Raw genomic sequence first — 19,404 nt, forward strand, 5'->3', positions numbered from 1 at the left:
ACCAACAAGTGGAGTGTAAAAACATCATGCCACAGAGGGATAACAAATGAGACAAAGTGGATGATGATTTTATGACAGGAAGCAAAGATGAAGAAGCAACACTGGCAGGTTTGTTCACATTAGCGGCAGCATCTTTAATCTCCTCAAACACGTCTTTAAATTAAACTCAAGCATCGGCCCCCTGAATAATGTCCAGTCTACAGGGTCTAAAGGATCAGTTCACCCAAATTAACAAATCAAGGATGGTCCAAACACATCCAGGGGCTGGTTCTCTGTGATCCTGAACCTCTCCTGATGCTTGAAATCACCTCTAAGTCCACCAGTCCTCTGGGTTTTGGCTGCTGGTGTCTGTATTCTGTCACTTCCTGGTTCTGTTGTACATTCTGCTGGTTCTGAGGTACTCGGACTTGCTGGTTCTCCAGGTTCTGTGTGGTATCACTTCTTCTCTCTCTGTGTGTTGTCCAGCTGGAGGTTCTGTAGCTGCAGGCTGACTGCTTCCCCTGGATTCTGCTGGTTCTGGTTCTGGTCCTGTTTTTGCTGGAGCTGGGAGCTGTACTGGGCCAATGTGGAGTACAAGAACTGGTACTGCTCTGTAGTCTGGATCATACCACCCCTGTAAGAGGGGAGGGGTCAAAGGTTATGCTATGTATCGAGGGGTTTCAGTAAAAACAGATCAGACTGTCGTCACGAACCTGTCGAGTCGGAGCTGGCACACCGTCTCCAGGATGTCCACCTGACCCGTGTCTCTGAGCTGCTCACAGCCGATGCTGCTGACGATGAAACAGCCCGTCCTCCCGATACCGGCGCTGAGTCAGAGGGGAGAGGACTGTAAAGACCTCCAGTGTCTAACTTTACATTCACACTAAAAGCAAATACAGCACAAAGACAAAGGCTAAAGACATTAGCATATCGGCTAAGGCTAACCTGCAGTGGACTATCATTGGTCCAAGATTGGGGACGTCATCTGTGATTGGCTGTGAGCTTGGAGGAGGAAGGAGAGACTTTCTGTATGTTTCCACCTCCTCCACCATTCTCAGCAGAGGAGCAGTGCATTGTGGGATGTGGTGGTCAGGCCAGGAGGTGAACCAGTAGTGTCTGACATGACGGCGCTCTGCACAAAGCTGCAAACATGAAAACACAGATTAATGAGTGGGACTCTCTGTTAATACGACCCACTGTTAGAAGTCTCTGGGTCCACTGACGCCTCCACCTGTCGTACCTGGATCTCCATGTCAGTGACCGTGAACCCGTCCTTCTCTCTGCTCTCCAACACCCTGAGGAGAAACCTGCCGTACCGTCCCGTCTCTGTCTTCTCCTCTTCCTCCCTTTGCTCCTCCTCTGTGTCATCCTCATCCTCCTCTTTCAAACTCCTCCTCCTCCTCCTCTCTCTGGGCTGAGGCCAGTACAGCTCACATTTCTGGAGGAGAAACCACACAGAAGCTTTCAGCACACGCCTGTAGTCCAGAGAAAGGAGGAGGAGAGGAGATGTCCTCACCTCGTTGTTCTCCTTCAGTCTGGTGACCATGACGATGATGCTGCTCCTCTCCTGCCACACCATGTCCCAGAAGTCTCCGACAGTGTGCAGCATTGGCCCCTGGGTGGCGATGTAGGCTCTGGGTGCTCCTTTGTAACCCTGCAGCACAGAGAGAGGAGGTCAGAAACTTAAACCAGTCCAAGACGAGGGAAAGAAAAAACGTACGGGCCTTAAAAATTAAATTGATACTCAAGTGACAAAAACTGTAGTTCCTTGAGCGTCCACTAGAGGCTTCTGAAATCACAAACAGGGTCAGGCTTAACTGATCCGACCCGCACTAAACTGTTCTGATCCAAAGGGGAATACTTACATTTCAGCCGCTGTCTCTTTAAGAAACATCTTTATTTTATTTTATTTATTTATTTATCTCAAACTTTAAAAAACAGAAAACAAAAGGAAATGAAGAAATAAACATGAGTGCAAACACATGCACAGCAGCCAGTTTGAGAAGGAGCAGAAAGAAGCAAAAAAGCTTATCTAGTTCTGCCCCTTTCAATACAAAACAGATACAATATCAAATTATAACTCAGAACCCGCTGTCAACAGTGTTCATAAACATCCAATTCATAATACTATCAAATTCACCATAGTATATCTCTTCAAAGCAACATTTTAAATTACTTACTATGATTATTTACATATGTTAATAGTTATCAATGTTTTAATCCAAGGCCATGTTATTTTAAATTACCTATATGAGTTTAGTAGTACTTTTTTATAGTGTAGTTTAAATATCAAGGCACTTTGGAACTCAGCATTCTGGAAGCTTACATTCCGGAATGTTCCTCATAGGTTAAAGAACAGAGCAGGACATTCACTCAGTGATGTCACAGGCTGATTCTTTCTGGTGTGATTTTTGAAGAAGGGTCCTATCCTGGGTTTACTCTGACTACAGTGATCTCACAGTTTGAAACTTTGACCAAGTTTAGCTCCAGCATCCAACATTTGTACTTCCTGTTTGTCTATGGTAGAGTCAAAAATACAACAGCTTTTTTTTTTTTTTTAAAGTAGGGTATGCAGGAATTTTCTTCACTTGTTGTAAACACAACGTTCAAACTGGGCTCCTCCTCCTTGGATCAGTGCCAGCAGCAGCCCACACCCACAGCCTCTGACCGTTACCACATGAACACACTCTGTAGCCCAGCAACCACTAGTAACATCTTGTTTCTACATGGAAGAGACTCGAGAGCTGAGCGCCTGACTTGGCTTGTTAGCACATGCTAATCACAAAAATTTGGCACATACCTGGTTAGCAGAAAGCTAACTCATGTTACTCTTGGTCCCGTGCTGCTCTGCAAGTCCTGAAAGTGAGTGAAAGTCGAGCCAATCTTCACCCTCATTTAGCAAAAAGCTTTATCTGTTAGGCGCCTTGTTTTTTTTGGTTGTGTTTTTCTCACTCTATGCTACGTCCGCTATCGTAGCCGCTCTGATTAGCATCTTCTCTGGCTATCATCAACACGCTAAGTCTCTTGTGCACTTGGCGCACTGTCATTTGCTGATGTAACCACGCCTACTTTCTGCCCAGAAACATTCAAAAACAACCAAAACATCAACACCCAGGCAGAGGAGGGGGTTGAGGCAGACACAGACACTGACACACATGTATGGAGGCCCAGAGGAGACATTTGAGCAGGATTATTCCTGTTAAAGTTGACGCAGACTCTACCTTTAAGCTCTGAGCTGTGTTTGTGCTGTTTGTGGAGATCTGTTGGTGTGAGTTGACATGTTTACGTGACTGAAATAAAAGAGCTGTTGTTTTCTCCGCTGTTCAAACCGCACAACACCCTCATTTTTTCGACCGGAAGTGAAAGATGATAACCGCTTTTTTCAACAACAACGACGGCGAAGCGTTCTAACTACAAGTTAAATATGAGAATTTGTAAAAACATCACTAAAATTATGCATTTTATAGTTTTATTTAATTTATGAAGGCTGCAAAAGTTGTTACACCTCAGGAGCAGCAGCAGGTGTCAAACTTTCAGCACACACACACACTCACACAGAGCTGAGGCTGCAGAGTGTGAGGGATGCGTGGGCTGGTGGCAGAGGGGTTGCATGAGTCAGGGACATGTCACTTCCTCCCTCACTTCCTGTGGTTTTCCTGATTTCAGACTCCCACGCAGACAAACTGATGGCTCATATCTTTTTGTTTAGCTGTCACACACACACGCATACACACACGCTATTTTATCACTTATCCTTACCTTAACCCTTTAGGCTATTTGCCTTGACACTTTGACATATTTGACCTAATCAGGCACCCATACTTCACTTTAAAGTCAGGTTTTTGTGCTTTAACTTGAGTTTCATAAATATCAGCCAAAATGTCGTGACTCTAATAAGGTCCCCACAAAGATAGCAACACATCTCATAAACACACACACGAAGGAGAAGACGCCCACGCTGAGTGACGGCGCTGACACACATTATCAACTTGTTGACTCTTCTATAAAACGTTTTTCCTCCACGGTCAACAAATGGAATCAAACAGGAAGTCAATGACAGAGAGAAAGTTTGATATAACAGCATCTATTTTAACATTAAAGCTATGATTAATTAAGGCCTTTGATTAATTAATCGCAATTAATCACAATTAATCACAATTAATCGCAATTAATCGCAATTAATCGCATTCTACAAGAATCAATATTTTTCAATTTAAATGTTTTTTTGTGAACGACTGAACCAATAAATGGACATATTCATAACCTTAAACTACAAAATCAAGTTTGTTTTTATTCTTACAGACTGTTTAAAAAGTTCAGTTAAAGGAAAATTACTGCATTTTAATCAGGCAATGTTAACAAGACTTGACTCATAAATTCAAGTTCTTAAAGACCTTCCATAAACTTAAAACTTGTTAAACAGAACTTTCATCCCTGAAAAGTACAAAGAATTAAGTTAGCATGGCCAAATATAAACAGTCAAATAGTTGAACATAAAGAGCCATTTCCAACTGACCTCAGTGCCATCATTGATCCACATCTCTGTGATCGAACTCTACACTGAAAAACTGAAATCTTATCAATTTATTTTGTGTCATTTTCAGTAGAAAATGCTTTTCTTGACTTAATATGAGTCACATTCACCTGCCCAGCCCAAAAAATGTCATACGTCAAGTTATCTAATCTGCCAATAGAACATGAGAAAAAGTTACTTGTATAAAGACATTATTCTAGTTTAAAGCAAATTTATCGAAAAAAAATTTCTTGGGTCAAGCAGTTCAAACGTCATTTTTGTCTCTAAATAACTTAAAACAAGACATTTTTCTGGACTGATAAGTTGATGATCACATATCAAGTATAAAAAGTCAGTTTTTACTTAAAATAAGACAAAAACATTCGATAAGATTTTAGGTTTTTTTGCAGTGACAAACCCATCAGGACCGTGGCAACTGAGCCAACTTCACCTCCCTGCTTCATGTTGAGTTTTGAGAATATACCAGAGGCAATAGCTGAACAATAACTTGTGACACTATGTGATTTTACTTATCACAACATTTTTTCTGCAGTTACTTTATCGTAATTAATAGGGCTGTCATTTTAATGCGTTAATTAGATTAATTAATTACACCGCAAATTAACGCATCCTAAAAATTAAGGCAGATTAATCTGGATCCCAAACCCGCGAGGCGTTCAAAGACGCACTTATTTTCAAATGTCTAGCATTTACAAACCGTTTGTCCTACATGGAAAAAGTGGTGTTCTCGTGTCAGATTTTCAAATTTCCGACGGTCCCTGAATGTATCACACCTGACGTCAGCAACGTGCTTTGAACCGGGGGGAAGAGAGAGCGCTGTTAAGGGGACTGCCTTCCACATCTCGTTTATTCACACGTCCTTTTTGAAAATCTACAGAAAATCAACCGCTTGCTCGATTCTGTAAAAAACAGATAATTTTGCACTCTTTACTGCATCAAACAAGCCCTGTATGATCGATATTTGTTCTGTATTTAAATCTAAAGAATTCTTTGAAAATTTCCTTCCATCTTCCTGGTGTCATGTTTCAGCTTGGGGCTGCTCTGCACCAATGAGCAACAGTTTGTGTGTTCAGAGCATGTTAAACTGAGAATACTTCACTTTTCTTTGATCCAAGACTTGAAAAATGTGTTTTGTACATAGTTCCTCACAGTTTTTAGCCTTTAGCCCTGGTTCTCCTGACCTCATAGAAGTATAGAAGTTCATATTGCAGTGAAAATTGAGTCCACATCGAGTAAAAATGTGACAGAAGCAAAAACCGTCTTAAAAATCAAATCAGCTTATCTTAGGTGCAGGACTGAGTAGATTTTGTAAAGATAGAACCATAAAACTTTTTTCATGTGTTCCTTATGCCTCAGGGTACCTTAAAATGTGTTGTATATATTCCCACCTGATTTTTAAATGTCTTTTAATGTAATTTTAATGTCCTGGAATTCAAAGTCTTTATTTTGGGACCTTGAGCAGATATGAGATTAAAATGTGATTAATTAGATTAATTAATTACAAATCCTGTAATTAATTAGATTAATTGTTTTAATCGCCTGACAGCACTAGTAATTAACGCTTTAAAGCTCCAGCCCTGGTCAAAACTTTATTTTGAATGCATCCAGCATCAGTTACTAAACTTTCTGCTCAATCCTAAAGACTGCTGTACAATGATCTGTTACTTTGCTTTAGGTTGAGATACGTCAAAGCCCTGTTTCCACCAAGTGGTCCGGTACAGATCAGCACAGTTTGGTACAGGTCGGATCAGTAAAGCCTGATCCTGTTTGCGTTTTCACAGCTAACCGTGTCCTTCTAGGTAGGCGGCGTGTTAGCTGGATGCTCATAGCCATGCCAGCTATGTAATAGCGGGAAGGCATAGCAGTGCAACACAGTGTACCCCGCTAATAACTCCAACAGAGAAGAAAAATGCGACACAGTAAACAAAGAGCAACAATGGAAGACATCTGGCAATTCATCTTCTTTGTGACTGGCATGTGGCTCTTAGTGTCTCGCTCCACCTTCAGGGGTTGGATTGGTATGTCTGGCAACCCAACAGAATGATACCAAAAAGTAGGATGGTATGGGTCGGTAATTTGGGAACCTGTCCGTGTTTCAATCAATGGGAACGCCACAAAACGCCGTGCTGAGACAAACTGAGCTGAACCGCTTGGTGGAAACAGGGCTTAATGTTCCCTGAGTAGTTTTTATACAGATGAGAATTCCAGTTTGTGCTGTTGAGAAATTCGGTGTAAGACCGGGATTACCGGATCACTGATTTAGCCTAGCGGTTAGCTCCCAAGCTGTTGGCGTGGGTTCATGTCTAACCTGTAGCTTCTTCCCACGTCACTCCCCATTCTCACCCTGTTTCCTGCTCTTCCAACATCTTGTTGCTTTCAAAGAAAACCAGAAAAAGCCAGAAAACTTTTTTTTTTTAAGAAATACAAATGTGGGACTCTGACCCTGATGTAGTTGGCGTTGATGTAGCGGTCTGGCCCCGCCTCCTCCTCTGAGCTCTTCAGGATCACTCGGCTCTCGGGGTCTGGAGAGGGAAATAAAAACACTGATTATCAAATGGAGTGGAAGATGTTGGACTAAAGAGGACAGGTGAAGAGAGGAGGGACTGACTGGGCAGGATGGTTTTGTATCTGTCTTTGATCATGTGACCCGGGACATCGAGCTCTGCCGCGCTTACGAAGTTCGGAGGAATCTTCTGCAGAAAAAAAGTTTGATCTGGACGTAAAAACTTTGTGGTGATGGAATAATTTGACTTTATCCTCACAGAAACCTGAGGTTTGTCTTACCTGGTACTCTGCGTTTAAGGTGTGTGTGTCCTTGGCAGCCTGCTGGAGCATAGCGTGTGTGAGCGGACGGGACGAGGTGTGAAGCAGCTGAAGCCACACCTCTTTTGGGGTGGTGACCGAACAGATAGACTCCACCCCCAAAGTGCTCACGTCCAATAGCAGAGAGAGATTGGATCCCCGCCTGTGGAAAAAAAAGCCATGATGATCACTGTAAGCATGGGTTTTCTTTTACTTTTGTAAACACCCTCCAGTGGACACTCGAAGAACTGCAGGGTGTTTTTGCTCTTGTGCACAGGTTTTGTTTTGCAACATCAGAGGTAGCTGCCTCGTTTGGAATTAAAGTGAAGCAAATATTTGTTTCTATGACTCATGAAAAATTATTGGAGCTCATTTCTCAGTGGGTAAACCAAACCAGCAAATATTTGTCCTCTCAATTATCTGAAAACTCGCTCATGTCAGGGTTGATAATATCACCTGGACTCTCTTACAGCTAAGATCATCCTTCATTAGACGTGTCTCAATGAAAGTTTCCTTCTTCCAGGTGTCTTAAAACATGAGACGATGCCAAATGCCAAAACCTGCAGTTCCTCAAGTTTTCACTTGAGGCTGGAAAAAAAGAAATTAACCTTTTTACAGCCTGGTTCAAAAAACGTCTCCTGTCTGAATCTCTATTTTCACTATCAGAACACACTGTACCGTGGGTGGATTTTTTCTAACTCAACAGTTCACTGGATATTAAGATCACAAGTTCGCCCAATAAGAGGGACAGCTCAGCCCATGTGACTGACAAACCTCTTCCCACTTCCAATATGGCTGCTACCAGCCGATCTGCTTCAAAAATCATTTTCATAAACAAACAGGTGACGACATGGAGACCACAGTCTACGGCTATGAAGCTGTTTCAGGAAGTAGAGTGTTAACAAAACAGACTGTGGGGCATGGTTTAGGTCACGTCTCATGGGGTTCGCCCTCTGGTGGTTGGTCCGGGTTTGAATCCATCCTGTGGCTTTTTTTTGAAAAAAAAAATAATTTAAAAAAAAGGAAATAAAATAAAAAATAAAATAAATAATCAAATAAATAATTAAAATGAGTAAGAAAGAAGAAAAAATAGATAATACAAATCATAAAAATAAAATAAAATAAGAAAAAAATGAATAAAAATTAACTTAAATTAAATTAAATTAAATTAAATTAAATTAAATTAAATTAAATTAAATAAATAAATAAATAAATAAATAAAACATAGAAAAACATGTACAAGTTGAAGAAATGTCTTCTCCAGTGGACTACAGGCTCCTGAAAGTTTAACATCAAAAAGTATTAGCTCCATGTAAACATAAATTAAATTGTGTTTTTTGGTATTTCCATGAATACCTGTTTCTTTTTTTTTTGCCATGAAAAACATTTGAGCATATTTCACTCATTTTTAACTTTGTATTTGTCATAGTTTATACGCTTTTTAACCCTCTTATGCATGTCTGTAACCTTGAACAAATCAAATATATACAAAAAAAAAAAAAAGAAGAAGACAAAAGTAGAGAAACTGGTCAGACGGTGATCAGTAGTTAAACCATACAGACCGTTTCATTGAGGCGAATATACTTTAATCAGCTGAGCACTGCAGGGACCACTTTGAGCCAGATTATTGAGATTTTATAATTACTACCCACCTCTCCTGGAGACGTACTGAGGCTTTCCGAGGAGGCGTGGTCATGGGAGGGGGCGTGGTGGGATCCTCAGTAGATGGGGAGGTGGAGCCAGCGGTCGACATGCTGTGATACGTTTGTTTCAGTTGATGTTGATCAGAACGACATGCTGCAAAGTAAGGACAGAAGAATCAGTCTCAGGTATCTGACAGGAACATGGAGTCCGTAGGTGAGAGGGTTTTCTTCTTCCTGTTGGAGCAGGCTTCACTTTATTCATAAAATCGGTTTGTTTATAATATAAAGTGATCATGTAACACTTTACGGCATGATTTCCCTCCTTGTTAATTTACTGACTTAAATATCCACTGTGTAACATTATAACTTTTTTAAATAAACATTTCACAAAAAGTAACACAATTCAAATTTATCCATTTGTGATTGATTTGTATCTGGCTGTCAATAACACTTATCTAACTCTGAAATCAATGGATTGTTTACAATAATCCTTTGGTCCAGTCCTTGTAGTTGCTAACTAGCCAACACAGATTTAAGACTGGTTTATTTGGGCTCTGTTTGCTTAATTCTGATTGGTCAAAACCTTGTATCAGCAATCAATCTGGTACCATTTTAAAGCTTTGGAAATATGGTTTGATGTCTTCTTGATTACTTACAATGTTTTGGTTGATGTTTGCCATTCTTGTATCCTAAGTTTACCTAACCTTATTTAGAAATCAAGGGTTTGTTTATAGTTATTCTTTGGTCTTGTACTTGCGAACTAGCTAGCACAGTTTAGAGACTGGTTTCTTTGGGCTTGTTCCGTTTGCCTTATTTTTATGATACGATCTTGTAGTTGATGTTAGCCATTCTTGAAGCCTCATTTTATCTAACCTAGGTTAATGGTTTCTTTACAATTATCCCTTGGTCTAGCTTGTAGTTGCTCACTAGCTAGCCAAAATATATATATATATATATATATATATATATATATATATATATATATATATATATATATATATATATATATATGTATAATCAATTAATTAATTGATTGATTAATTAATCAATTAATTAATTGGGAAAAAAATGAATTAGAATTTAAGTCTAGGAAGATATAAACACTCTTGAACTAGTTTTGTGTCCTCTTGTTTTCTGATCTTATATTTGATGTTTAGCTCGTCTTGTAACTTCAGTTTATTTTTTCTATTTAGTTTAGAATCAATGATTTGTTTATATTTTCCTCTGGTATAACATGTAGTTGCTAACTAGCTAGCACAGTTTGAAGACTGGTTTATTTGGGCTGGTTCTGTTGACTTAATCCTGATTGGTCAAAACCCCAAAACAACCAATTAAGTTGATGCACATAAAAAGAAGAGCAACTCATTTCCTTTCAGCTTGTTGACACTTTGTTAAAACCAGAACAGAGTGGAACGATTCTGATTGATCATATAACAAAGGTCAAATCCACAAGAAGTGGTCCATGTTAGCCTGGTTTAGTCACCTCAGGGGTCTTCAATGGCAAAATGTTAGAAAAAAAAGAGCAAAAAATTGACCTTGTTTGGTATTTCGATTTTGACAACAACAGATGAAAAATGGACTTGTAAATAGTTTTTGATTTTGAAATTAGCAAACCCCCAATCATTGTTTCCAGTGTTCCTCAAAGCGACTTTAAAAACCGCGGGTTTAGTCGACTCAGTCAAACAGGATCACTCATCGTACTTACCCCTCAGTCTTTTCTAGAGCAGCTGTCAGACCAATTCACCTGAAGCGTCTGTCTGTCCTGCACCCCTGGATTACTGTTTGACTGATGCGCCTCCTTTCACTATAAACGGTTGGAGTCAGACTCCACGTGTCACTCCTGACGACTCCCACAGACGCTTCAGTTTGTTGTGGCCGCCTCCTTTAAGGAAGTTTGACATGACGAGCAAACTGTTGATTCAACGATGAGGCGAGGCCGCTGTCAGACGAACAGAATCCTGAAAACACAACCTGCCTCGGCTTTGATCGAGAGATAAGACGCACGCCAACTGTCAGTGTGTGTGTGTGTGTGTGTGTTTGAGTGATTGAGTGTGTTTCCACATCAGGTTGAATCTGAAAGGTTTCAGTGTGTCCCCATCGGAAGAGTTTCCTCACAGCAGGAAACCAGAACGCCCACGCTGACTCAACGCGTACAACAAACACAGAAACAGACGGTAGAGTTCACAGGCTGAAAGCTGCATCAGCTGCAAAAACTCTACAACTTTAACAAAAGTCAAAATAAACAGTAACATAAAAATGTCCTGAGGATAAAAACATTTCTGCAGCTGCATGAAAACATATGTTAACAGTTTACGTTCTCCAAATTTACAGATTATGTAAAATAAAACAACACTGCTAAAGAAAAATATCCAGAGTATGATGTTGACTAAAGACATGCAGACGATGCTAGCAGATAGACTATTGGATAGAAGCCTTACACCGACAAAAAAAGATCGTAAACAAACCAAAGTTCAGCTGATTTTCAGGATCTGAATGCAAACAAATCAAATGTCTGGAAAACAAACTAAAAGATTTTTTATGCCGTAAGATGATTAAAACACATATGGAAAAAAAATTGAAGCCTATGTGAAAGGGTTATGAACTGCAGTTCCTCAGGTGTCCACTAGTGTTGAGTAAAATTTTACAGCCTAGACTGAATATCTTTTTGCTCATGGTGCAATCGTCAAAAAACATGGGCAAAAGTGTCCTCTAGGTGACAAAATGCATGCTTAAAAGTCGTCTTTGAAACCAAAACACTTACAACTGTGCCCTCTTGGGACCCAGACATGTGCTAAAGTGTCCTCTTTGGAGCCAAAACACTTACAGAAGTGCCCTTAAAGCCAAAATGCGTATTTAAGTGTTCTCTAAGGCGTAAAAGCAAGTGCTGAATTGTCCTCTTGGGGTGCCAACTCACACTTAAGGGTTCTCTTTAAAACCAAAACAGTGTCGTAAGACCCCTGCTAAGAGCCAAAACGTGTGCTTTAGCGCCCTCTTTGGTGTGAAAAAGAATGCTATAGTGCCCTCAGAGAACCAAAACATGCTAAAGTGTTCCCTGGAAGTAAAACACTAATGAGAGTGCCCTCTAAGGCCCCGTTTACATGACGCCGAAAACGGTCGATTCCGCAAACATTTCGTTGCGTTTTGGCCTTCCGTTTAGACGAGACCACGTTGCGTTTTCAGTGAAAACGCAAAATTTTGAAAACGCTCCCCAGAGTGGAAAGATCTGAATCCACTCCTCCATCCAGCTTCGTGTAAACACAGAGCGGAGCGTCTCAGGGTGAAACGCTGACGTCACCGCATGCGCACTCGCAGTTTCGGGTGAAGGTTCCGCGCTCAGCCACATTTCCAGTTGAGCCAGTAGGTGGCGGTAATGCGCGTTATGGTTGGATTGCCGACCGTCTCACACAACAAAACGGCAGAAAAAGAAAGAACAGAAGAGGAGACTTCTCCTCCTGGAGCCGTATGAATGCGGATCGTTTTCACGCCGTCCTCATGTAAACGCGGGTGGCTTTTGAAAACGCAAAGGAAGAATCGTTGCGGGAGTCTCCGTGTAAACGGGGCCTAAGAAGCCAGAACATGTAGCAGGGTGCCTGTTCAGGGGTGAAAACACTTGCTTAGGTGCCCTCTTCAGCGCCAAAACATGTGCTTCAGAGTCCTCTTTGGGATCAAAACACTTAAGAAAGTGGCCTTTTGGGGCCAAAATGCATGCTAAGGCGTTCTCCAAGTTGTGCAAACGTGCTTAATTGCCGTCTTGGATACAATTTTGAGCTTAAGAGCCCTCCTTGGAACCAAAACACTGCTGAAAGATACTTGTTGTGAGCCAAAACACTTGCAAAAGTGCCCTCTTAGAATCAAAAACACGTGCTTAAGTGTCCTCCTTGAAACAAAACACTTGCAAAAGAGCACTATTGGGAGCCCGAATGCCTGCATGCTAAATTGTCCTTTATGGCGGTAAAAAGCATGCTAAAGTGCCCTAAGAGAACCAAAACCTGGGCCAAAGTGTACCTTTGGCTGCAAAAAACACTTGGGAAAAAGACCTCTTAGAGGCCAAAACACATCCTCAAGTACCATCTTGGGAGCCAAAATGGGAAGTGCCCATTAAAACACTTGCTTAGGTGCCCTCTTGGGACCCAAGTGTGCACTACAGGACTCTCTTGGTAGCCAAATATGTGCTAAAGGGCCCTATCAGAAGTGAAAAAGCTTGCTTAAGTGCCCTCGGAAAACCAAAATGTTTGTTAAGGAGTTCTTAGAAACCAAAACACTTACTCAAGCAACCTTGCCAAAACACATGCCAAAGAACCATCTTGAGAGCCAAAATGTGAACTTGTAGGAAAGTGCCCATTCAGGGGTGAAAACTCTGTCTTAGGTGCTCTCTTGGTTGACAAAATGGGGGTGTAATGACGCGGCCACAACGGACGCGAATTTAAACGCAAATTTAAGCGCCGGTAATGCGCCGCATGAACGCCTGAGTCTGGACGCTGGACTATTTTGACGAGCTGAGGGGCTGACGCACGTCACTGTGCAGGCGGAGTAGAGAGCTCGCTCATTTCAAGACGGAAAGCCCAAAAGAGCATCTGAAAAACAATGAGCTGTGGTTTCAAAAGCATGACAGGAGAGTGTGTGAAAGCTTTGGAGATCACAATCAAGGCCTGCTGCCTCTCCCTGGTAATCCACCTCCACTGGCCCTGCCTGGCTGTTCCCTGAGACCTCATCCTCCACCCCCCTAACCTCTGATCCATGTTCCTGGAGGTCTTCCTGGGAATAATGAAGGGGTGGAGGAAAGAGAGGAGCACAGAGAACTTCCATCTTTTCCCTGGCTCTGCCCCTGCCCCGCTCCTCCCTCCTCTCTTTCAGGCTCAAAACTCCACTGAGGAAAACACAGTCGGACTCAGTGATGACCCGTGCAGCAAATCCAGCTGGAAACAAATATTTACAGAGCTTACCTTCAAAACCTGTCTCCTCAGAGACTTTCACCCAAGCCTGCTTCTGTTTTTCTGCTCTGTGTAGAGTACACACGTCGTATCGTATAACTCTGGATGATGACACACCACACAGATTATTCTCTCCTCCATCTTCCGGCGAAGTTGGAGCTAAAGCAGGTGGCGCCCCCCCCCCCCCCCCCAAACGTCGTCAAATTAATTACATTGTTGGGGGGTGTCATCGCTGATTGGCTGCCGCAAATTCGAGAGTTCAATATTTTCAACTCGAGCATAGAGGCGTTAGACGCTCCAAACATGCTGCGCCAAATGCGTCCAACGCACCGTCCAGGGCGAATCAACGTCTTTGCATTGACTTTGTATGACGCAAATTCGCGTCCAGTGTGGCCGTACCATAAGAGCCCTCTTTGGAGCCAAAACACTGATAAAAGTTCACTGTTTGGAGCCAAAACGTGAAATTTTAGCTATCAGACTTTTTTCTGAAGATTGGTCTTGAAAAGACAGGGTTGTCTTTTTATCAGGGTCGTCCTTTTTCGGGTCAATACTGTATCGAATTTCTCTGTTGGCACACTTAGCGGTTAAGAAGACAGTAAGTTCATGAGCTCGTCCAATCAGAGGCCGGTAGCTGTTAGCTGTTAGCTGTTAGCGAGAATCTCAAAGGCAGCTTCTTGAGTCAACGTTTCCAATAAAGCCAATTTCTCAGTTTTACTCTCACGGCTCCGTTTTTGCTACAGACAGGTCGCCGTAGGAAACAATCCTGACCTGATCTGAAAAACTGCCTGAATCTTCAGATTCCTGCTTATCCAGGACAATCATCCACCACCAGGGGGCGCTGTAGACTCTTTAACATTTAACAACAGCGTCTGAATGAATCTAAATGAAAAATTCAACCAATAAAAACACAGAAGCAGATATTTTTCTCCATGTTGGAGAGGAAAAAGCAGGAGTTTGGTTTAACGTAGCGCGCTGAGACAGGAGCAGGTTTTTCAGAGATCAACATCAGTGAAGGTGTAAATGTATCGATCAGGCTTACCGGTGCTCTCACAGCCATCATGGTCTGTTTTTGTGTGTTTCAGGTGAAGCTTCTTGACTTTCTCCGTCTACAACAGCAGCATCACACCTTAATCTGCTCATTTTAACCAGATACCCGCAGATTTAACTCCCTAACCGAGCTGCTCCCGTCTCCCAGGCCTCTTCAGAGGAAATCGATGACTTTCTGACAAACCAGGGGCAAGAAGCAACAAGTGAGCCGGGAGAAAAGGGGAGTGAGGGAAAGTGATAGCGAGGTTGGAGTCAGCAGGAATAGACATGCCCTGTTTTTCTGGACGGTTTTCGCTCCGGCTGAAGGTGTTCAGGTGGAAAGAGGGAGAGAAAAACCTGAGGGGTGAGCGCAGAGACGGAGAGAATATGAGTCAGAGAAGGAGAGAAAAGACGGAGAGATAAACGAAGGAGAGGAGGAGAGATGCTGCAGGCGTCGATTATTAACACACCAACAACAGCTGCTCATGAATCATTCATACTAAATAAAACACACACACACATTTATATAACCTGTTAACGTTACTGCAGCACACACACACACTCACACACACTCACAGGAAGTACCAAACGACGACCCGGGCAAACTGTGACTCAACCTCCAACACCTCCAACATGTTTCTGTCTCATTCATCAACAACGCAGTAATTACTCATCCCGAGGTTTAACCGAAAAATTCAGGAACTGCAGTACCAGAAGTGTCCACTAGAGTCAGTCCCCAGCGGTGAGTCAGTCACCACAGGGCTATGATTAAAAACTCACCTACGGAAATGAACACCAACACAGGGGAAATTAGGGGGCGTGGCCTCTTTACCACTTACTACATTTCAGTTACTGTCTATTTAAAAAAACATCACGGCACTTAGCACGTAGCATCCTGGAAGCTAACGTTCTGGAATGACATAGACAACACCTTTTGGGAGTCTCACACATGGAGATCAGATCTTCTTTTTAACTTTTCTTTGTTCAAGTCACTTTTTCACAACTCGGACTCCACGAGGTAAAGTATTTATCAACAGTTAGCTAGAGCTACAGTTTAAAACCTGACAACAAGCTAACTTTGTCAGTTTGTAGCGTAGTTTAGCAGCTGCTATATTTCTCCCTCCTCACAGCCCGGTGCTCTGAAACGTGTCTGTAACGTGTAACGTTAGTGAATGCTGGTTAGCATGTGTTTAGCATTCAGTCTGTATTTTAGCCTTTAGCCCATTTATTAGTCTTTAGCTTGTGTTTAAGTCTTTAGTAAGCCTAATAGTCTTTAGCTAGTGTTATAGCCTTAAGCCCTTGTATTAGGCTTTAGCCTGTGTTTCAGCATTTGACTTGTATCTAAGCCTTTAGCTGGGCCTGTGTTTTAGCCGTCAACTCATGTTTCGGCCTTTAGCTCATGTTTTAGCTTTCAGCCTATGTTTAGCCCTTTGCTTGTGTTCAATCCTTTGGCCCTTGTTTTAGTCTTAAACTTGTATTTTAGTCTTTAGTCCTTGTATAAGCCTTTGGCAAATGTTTCAGCCTCAAGCTCATGATTTAGCCTTAAGCCCTTGTATTAGTCATTAGTCTGTGTTTGAGCTTTTAGCCCTTGTTTTAGTCTTAAGCTTTTTTTAAGTATTTAACTTGTTTTAAGCTTGCGTTTGCGTCATGTTTTTCAGCCTTAAGCTTATGTTTAGCTTTCAACCAATTAATCCCTTAGCTTGTGTTTTAGCCTTAAGCTCTATTTTTTTCCTTTAGCTTGTGTTTTAGCCTTAAGATTGTGTTTAAACCTTTAGCCTGTGTATTAGTATTTAGCTATTTTTTAGTATTTAACTTCTCAGCGTCTAGCTTGTGTTTTAGCCTTTGGCCCATGTTGTAGCTGTCAACTCATGTTTTAGCTTCCAGCCTATGCATAGCCATTAGCTTGTGTTTAAGCCATTAGCTTGTGTTTAAGCCTTGAGCTAGAGCTTAGCTTTTAGCTAAAAAATATAATAGCCTTTTTTTAGCCTATGGCTCACGCTTTAGCCTTAAGCTCATGTTTTAGCCCTTAGCTCCTGGTTTAGCCTTTCCCTTTTGTTTCAGACTTAAGCCCCTGTATTATTCTTCAGCTTTTGTTTTAGTATTTAACTTGTGTTTAAGCTTTTAGCTTGAGTTTTAACCTTTGGCCCATGTTCAGCCTATGTTTAGCCCTTAGCTTGCGCGTTAGCCTTTAGCTTGTGCTCTATCTCTCTCCTGTTTCTCTTTCTTCTGCTCTTCTGTCCTTTTTCTGTCTGACAGTTAGGCTCCAGTGTCCACCATCACTACAAAATTAATCACAGAAATCGCTTTTCAGCAGAGCGCTGTTGTCATAGAGACTTGGATCAAGCTTCCTGTCCGACCTGATCAGGAAGTTAAGAAGTAGCATTTGGAAATAACCTTTATTGTTGCTGATAATCTTGTTTGAAAGTGTGGATTAGGATCAGACAAATATCAAGAAGAAAGACTTTCAAGATCACTTAGTAAATCCTCACAGGAACTTAAAGGTTCAAAAACTCTCATTCATATTTCTCAAACATTTTAAATTTCTTCTTCCTGTTTCAAAAGTGTCAAACGAGAGAACGTAAAGGCTATCTGTGTCAGAAAAACAGTCTTAACCAGCAGCTCGGCATTTCGACACATGGGCGACAAAAATAAAATATTTATATGAGCAAGTCTGTCCTCAAGAAAACGTCAAAACAGAGTTTTAAAAACTTCATCTTTAGACGACATTTGTCAAACCAAAAGTTTTAGTGAGCTAAAAATGTTCACGTGAAGACTTGGACGAACTTTTTCTCAGTCGGCGGCTGACTGATCGGAGTTTCTGTGACTTTGCTCTGGTCACAGTGTGTCGTCGACTTTTATCCCCTTTGTGCTGATCACACAAATTATTACGTTTGATGTCCAAATTATAAAAACAAAACCAGAGTGGTTTGATGTGTTATGTGTGGGTCAAAGTCTCAGAGACATTAGAGATTTATCATTTTCAGGATTACATGTAAAAAATGAAATCGTCAGCATAAAATTGATCTTCGTCCCATTTTCACCGCATTTGAAGAGTGACCCTCGTAGCTCAGCCCTGACTCTTAATTCACTGATGTCATGAGTTGAATTTTTTGAAATATTGTTTATGTTTTATTTTCTAAACTGTTAAAACTCAGTTTTTTAAATATTTTCTTTGCAAACACACCGAAAAAGTGTCTCGATGCAGCATCCTGAGCTTCTAAAAATCGCCTCTTCTTTAAAGATTGATAATCGTCTGATTGTTGCTTTAACTGTTGTTTTTTTATAGTTTTCCTGATTTAAAGTGTTTGAAGAAAAAATTATTTCAGGTTTTTCAGTAAAGACTGAGTTTAAGAGGAAGCCTTGAACGCGTCGCACATCCACCTGTTTCCCTCCGTGTGTCACAGTTACCTCTCAGGTGACCGTCAGGTTGACGTGCTCCTCATCCTCACCTCCTCGTGTCGTCTGGCTCCTCGCTGCTCCTTCTCTTCTTCTCTTAGCGTCTCTTCCTTCTTTCCTTCTCTCACATCTGTTGCTTTCTGCCGTTTCGTCTTCTCTACTTCTACCTTCTTCTTCTACTTCGCCACTTCCTTTTCTGCACCCACCCACTCTCTCATTGCCTCACACACACTTTTCAGCGCGCACACACACACTTTCTATTCCCCTCATCCAAGGTTACGGGTCCCCTTTAGACCGCACGCCACGGGCTCCAGCGCCGTGTATCTGTGTGTTTGTTTATTTTGATGTGAATGTGTTTCACAGTGGGGCCGTACAGACTGATTTGATTTTTCTCTCCAGCTGTCAGACGAGCAGCAGCAGCAGGATACGGTCCTACTGGGACGCAGGCAGGAAGGCTAACCTGCTAGCGTTATTAGCCGTCACCACAGAAACAAAAATTAATAGAATCGACACGGCTGATCACGACGCCGCTCTCTGTGTCAGACGAGGAGATAAAAACCTCGTGGGGGGAATTTGAGGCACCTTTTGTGTTTTCCTGTTAGCGTGTCGTTCAACTCGTGGTCGTTTGGTGCTTTGATACAGATTTCAAGCTGGTTTTCATCACCCCGAGACGCTCGCTGACTGTCGTAGTCAGAGCGACTGTTTCTCCTCTTCCACATTTTTACAAAGTGATGATAAACTGACGTCAGATTAGGGCGACACGTTCACAGCAAACAGACTTCACCACCATGGACTCAAAGCGGACGTTAAGCTAATGCTACAGTTTACAGAAGCTATGTTATGTAGCTTCTGAATACTGAAACGTTAGCTTATTATAGCTTATCTAGCTAATGCAGTAATTTAACTGATTTCCCTTCTTTGCCGAGAGTAGACGCAACTCACGCCATGAATCTTTTACCGCTTGGTTATCACAGGGATCTCTGTGCAAAGCGTCATTCAGGTGCCTGTATTTCTGCACTTCGACCACTAGGAGATCCCATTCTTCAGCCATCTTGTCCGGGTGTCTCTGTCTGGCAGGTTAGAAATTTTCAAG

At 41.8% G+C, this 19,404-nt stretch overlaps 1 protein-coding gene across 3 annotated transcripts; it reads right to left on the bottom strand.

The window, feature by feature from the left end:
• Positions 1-114: 114 nt before the first annotated feature.
• Positions 115-18,485, bottom strand: LOC141799661 (tyrosine-protein phosphatase non-receptor type 7-like). Of its 3 annotated transcripts, none has more exons than XM_074681968.1 (10): positions 18,365-18,485; positions 8,968-9,112; positions 7,298-7,478; positions 7,122-7,206; positions 6,956-7,035; positions 1,496-1,633; positions 1,220-1,417; positions 925-1,121; positions 693-806; positions 115-613 (listed from the first exon to the last, which is right to left on the bottom strand). In XM_074681968.1, the coding sequence occupies exons 2-10, from the start codon at positions 9,066-9,068 to the stop codon at positions 436-438; spliced, it is 1,272 nt and encodes a 423-aa protein (XP_074538069.1). In that variant the 5' UTR covers positions 9,069-9,112; positions 18,365-18,485; the 3' UTR covers positions 115-435. The 3 variants fall into 3 exon arrangements, with proteins under 3 accessions (XP_074538069.1, XP_074538068.1, XP_074538070.1); XM_074681967.1 differs by having other exon boundaries at positions 18,324-18,462; XM_074681969.1 differs by lacking the exon at positions 18,365-18,485 and adding an exon at positions 10,664-10,970.
• Positions 18,486-19,404: the final 919 nt, after the last annotated feature.

This window comes from Halichoeres trimaculatus, unplaced genomic scaffold, assembly GCF_033239565.1.
Source record: "Halichoeres trimaculatus isolate MK-OKI-2021-1 unplaced genomic scaffold, fHalTri1.1 fHalTri1_scaffold_11, whole genome shotgun sequence".
Taxonomy (NCBI): Eukaryota; Metazoa; Chordata; class Actinopteri; order Labriformes; family Labridae; genus Halichoeres; species Halichoeres trimaculatus.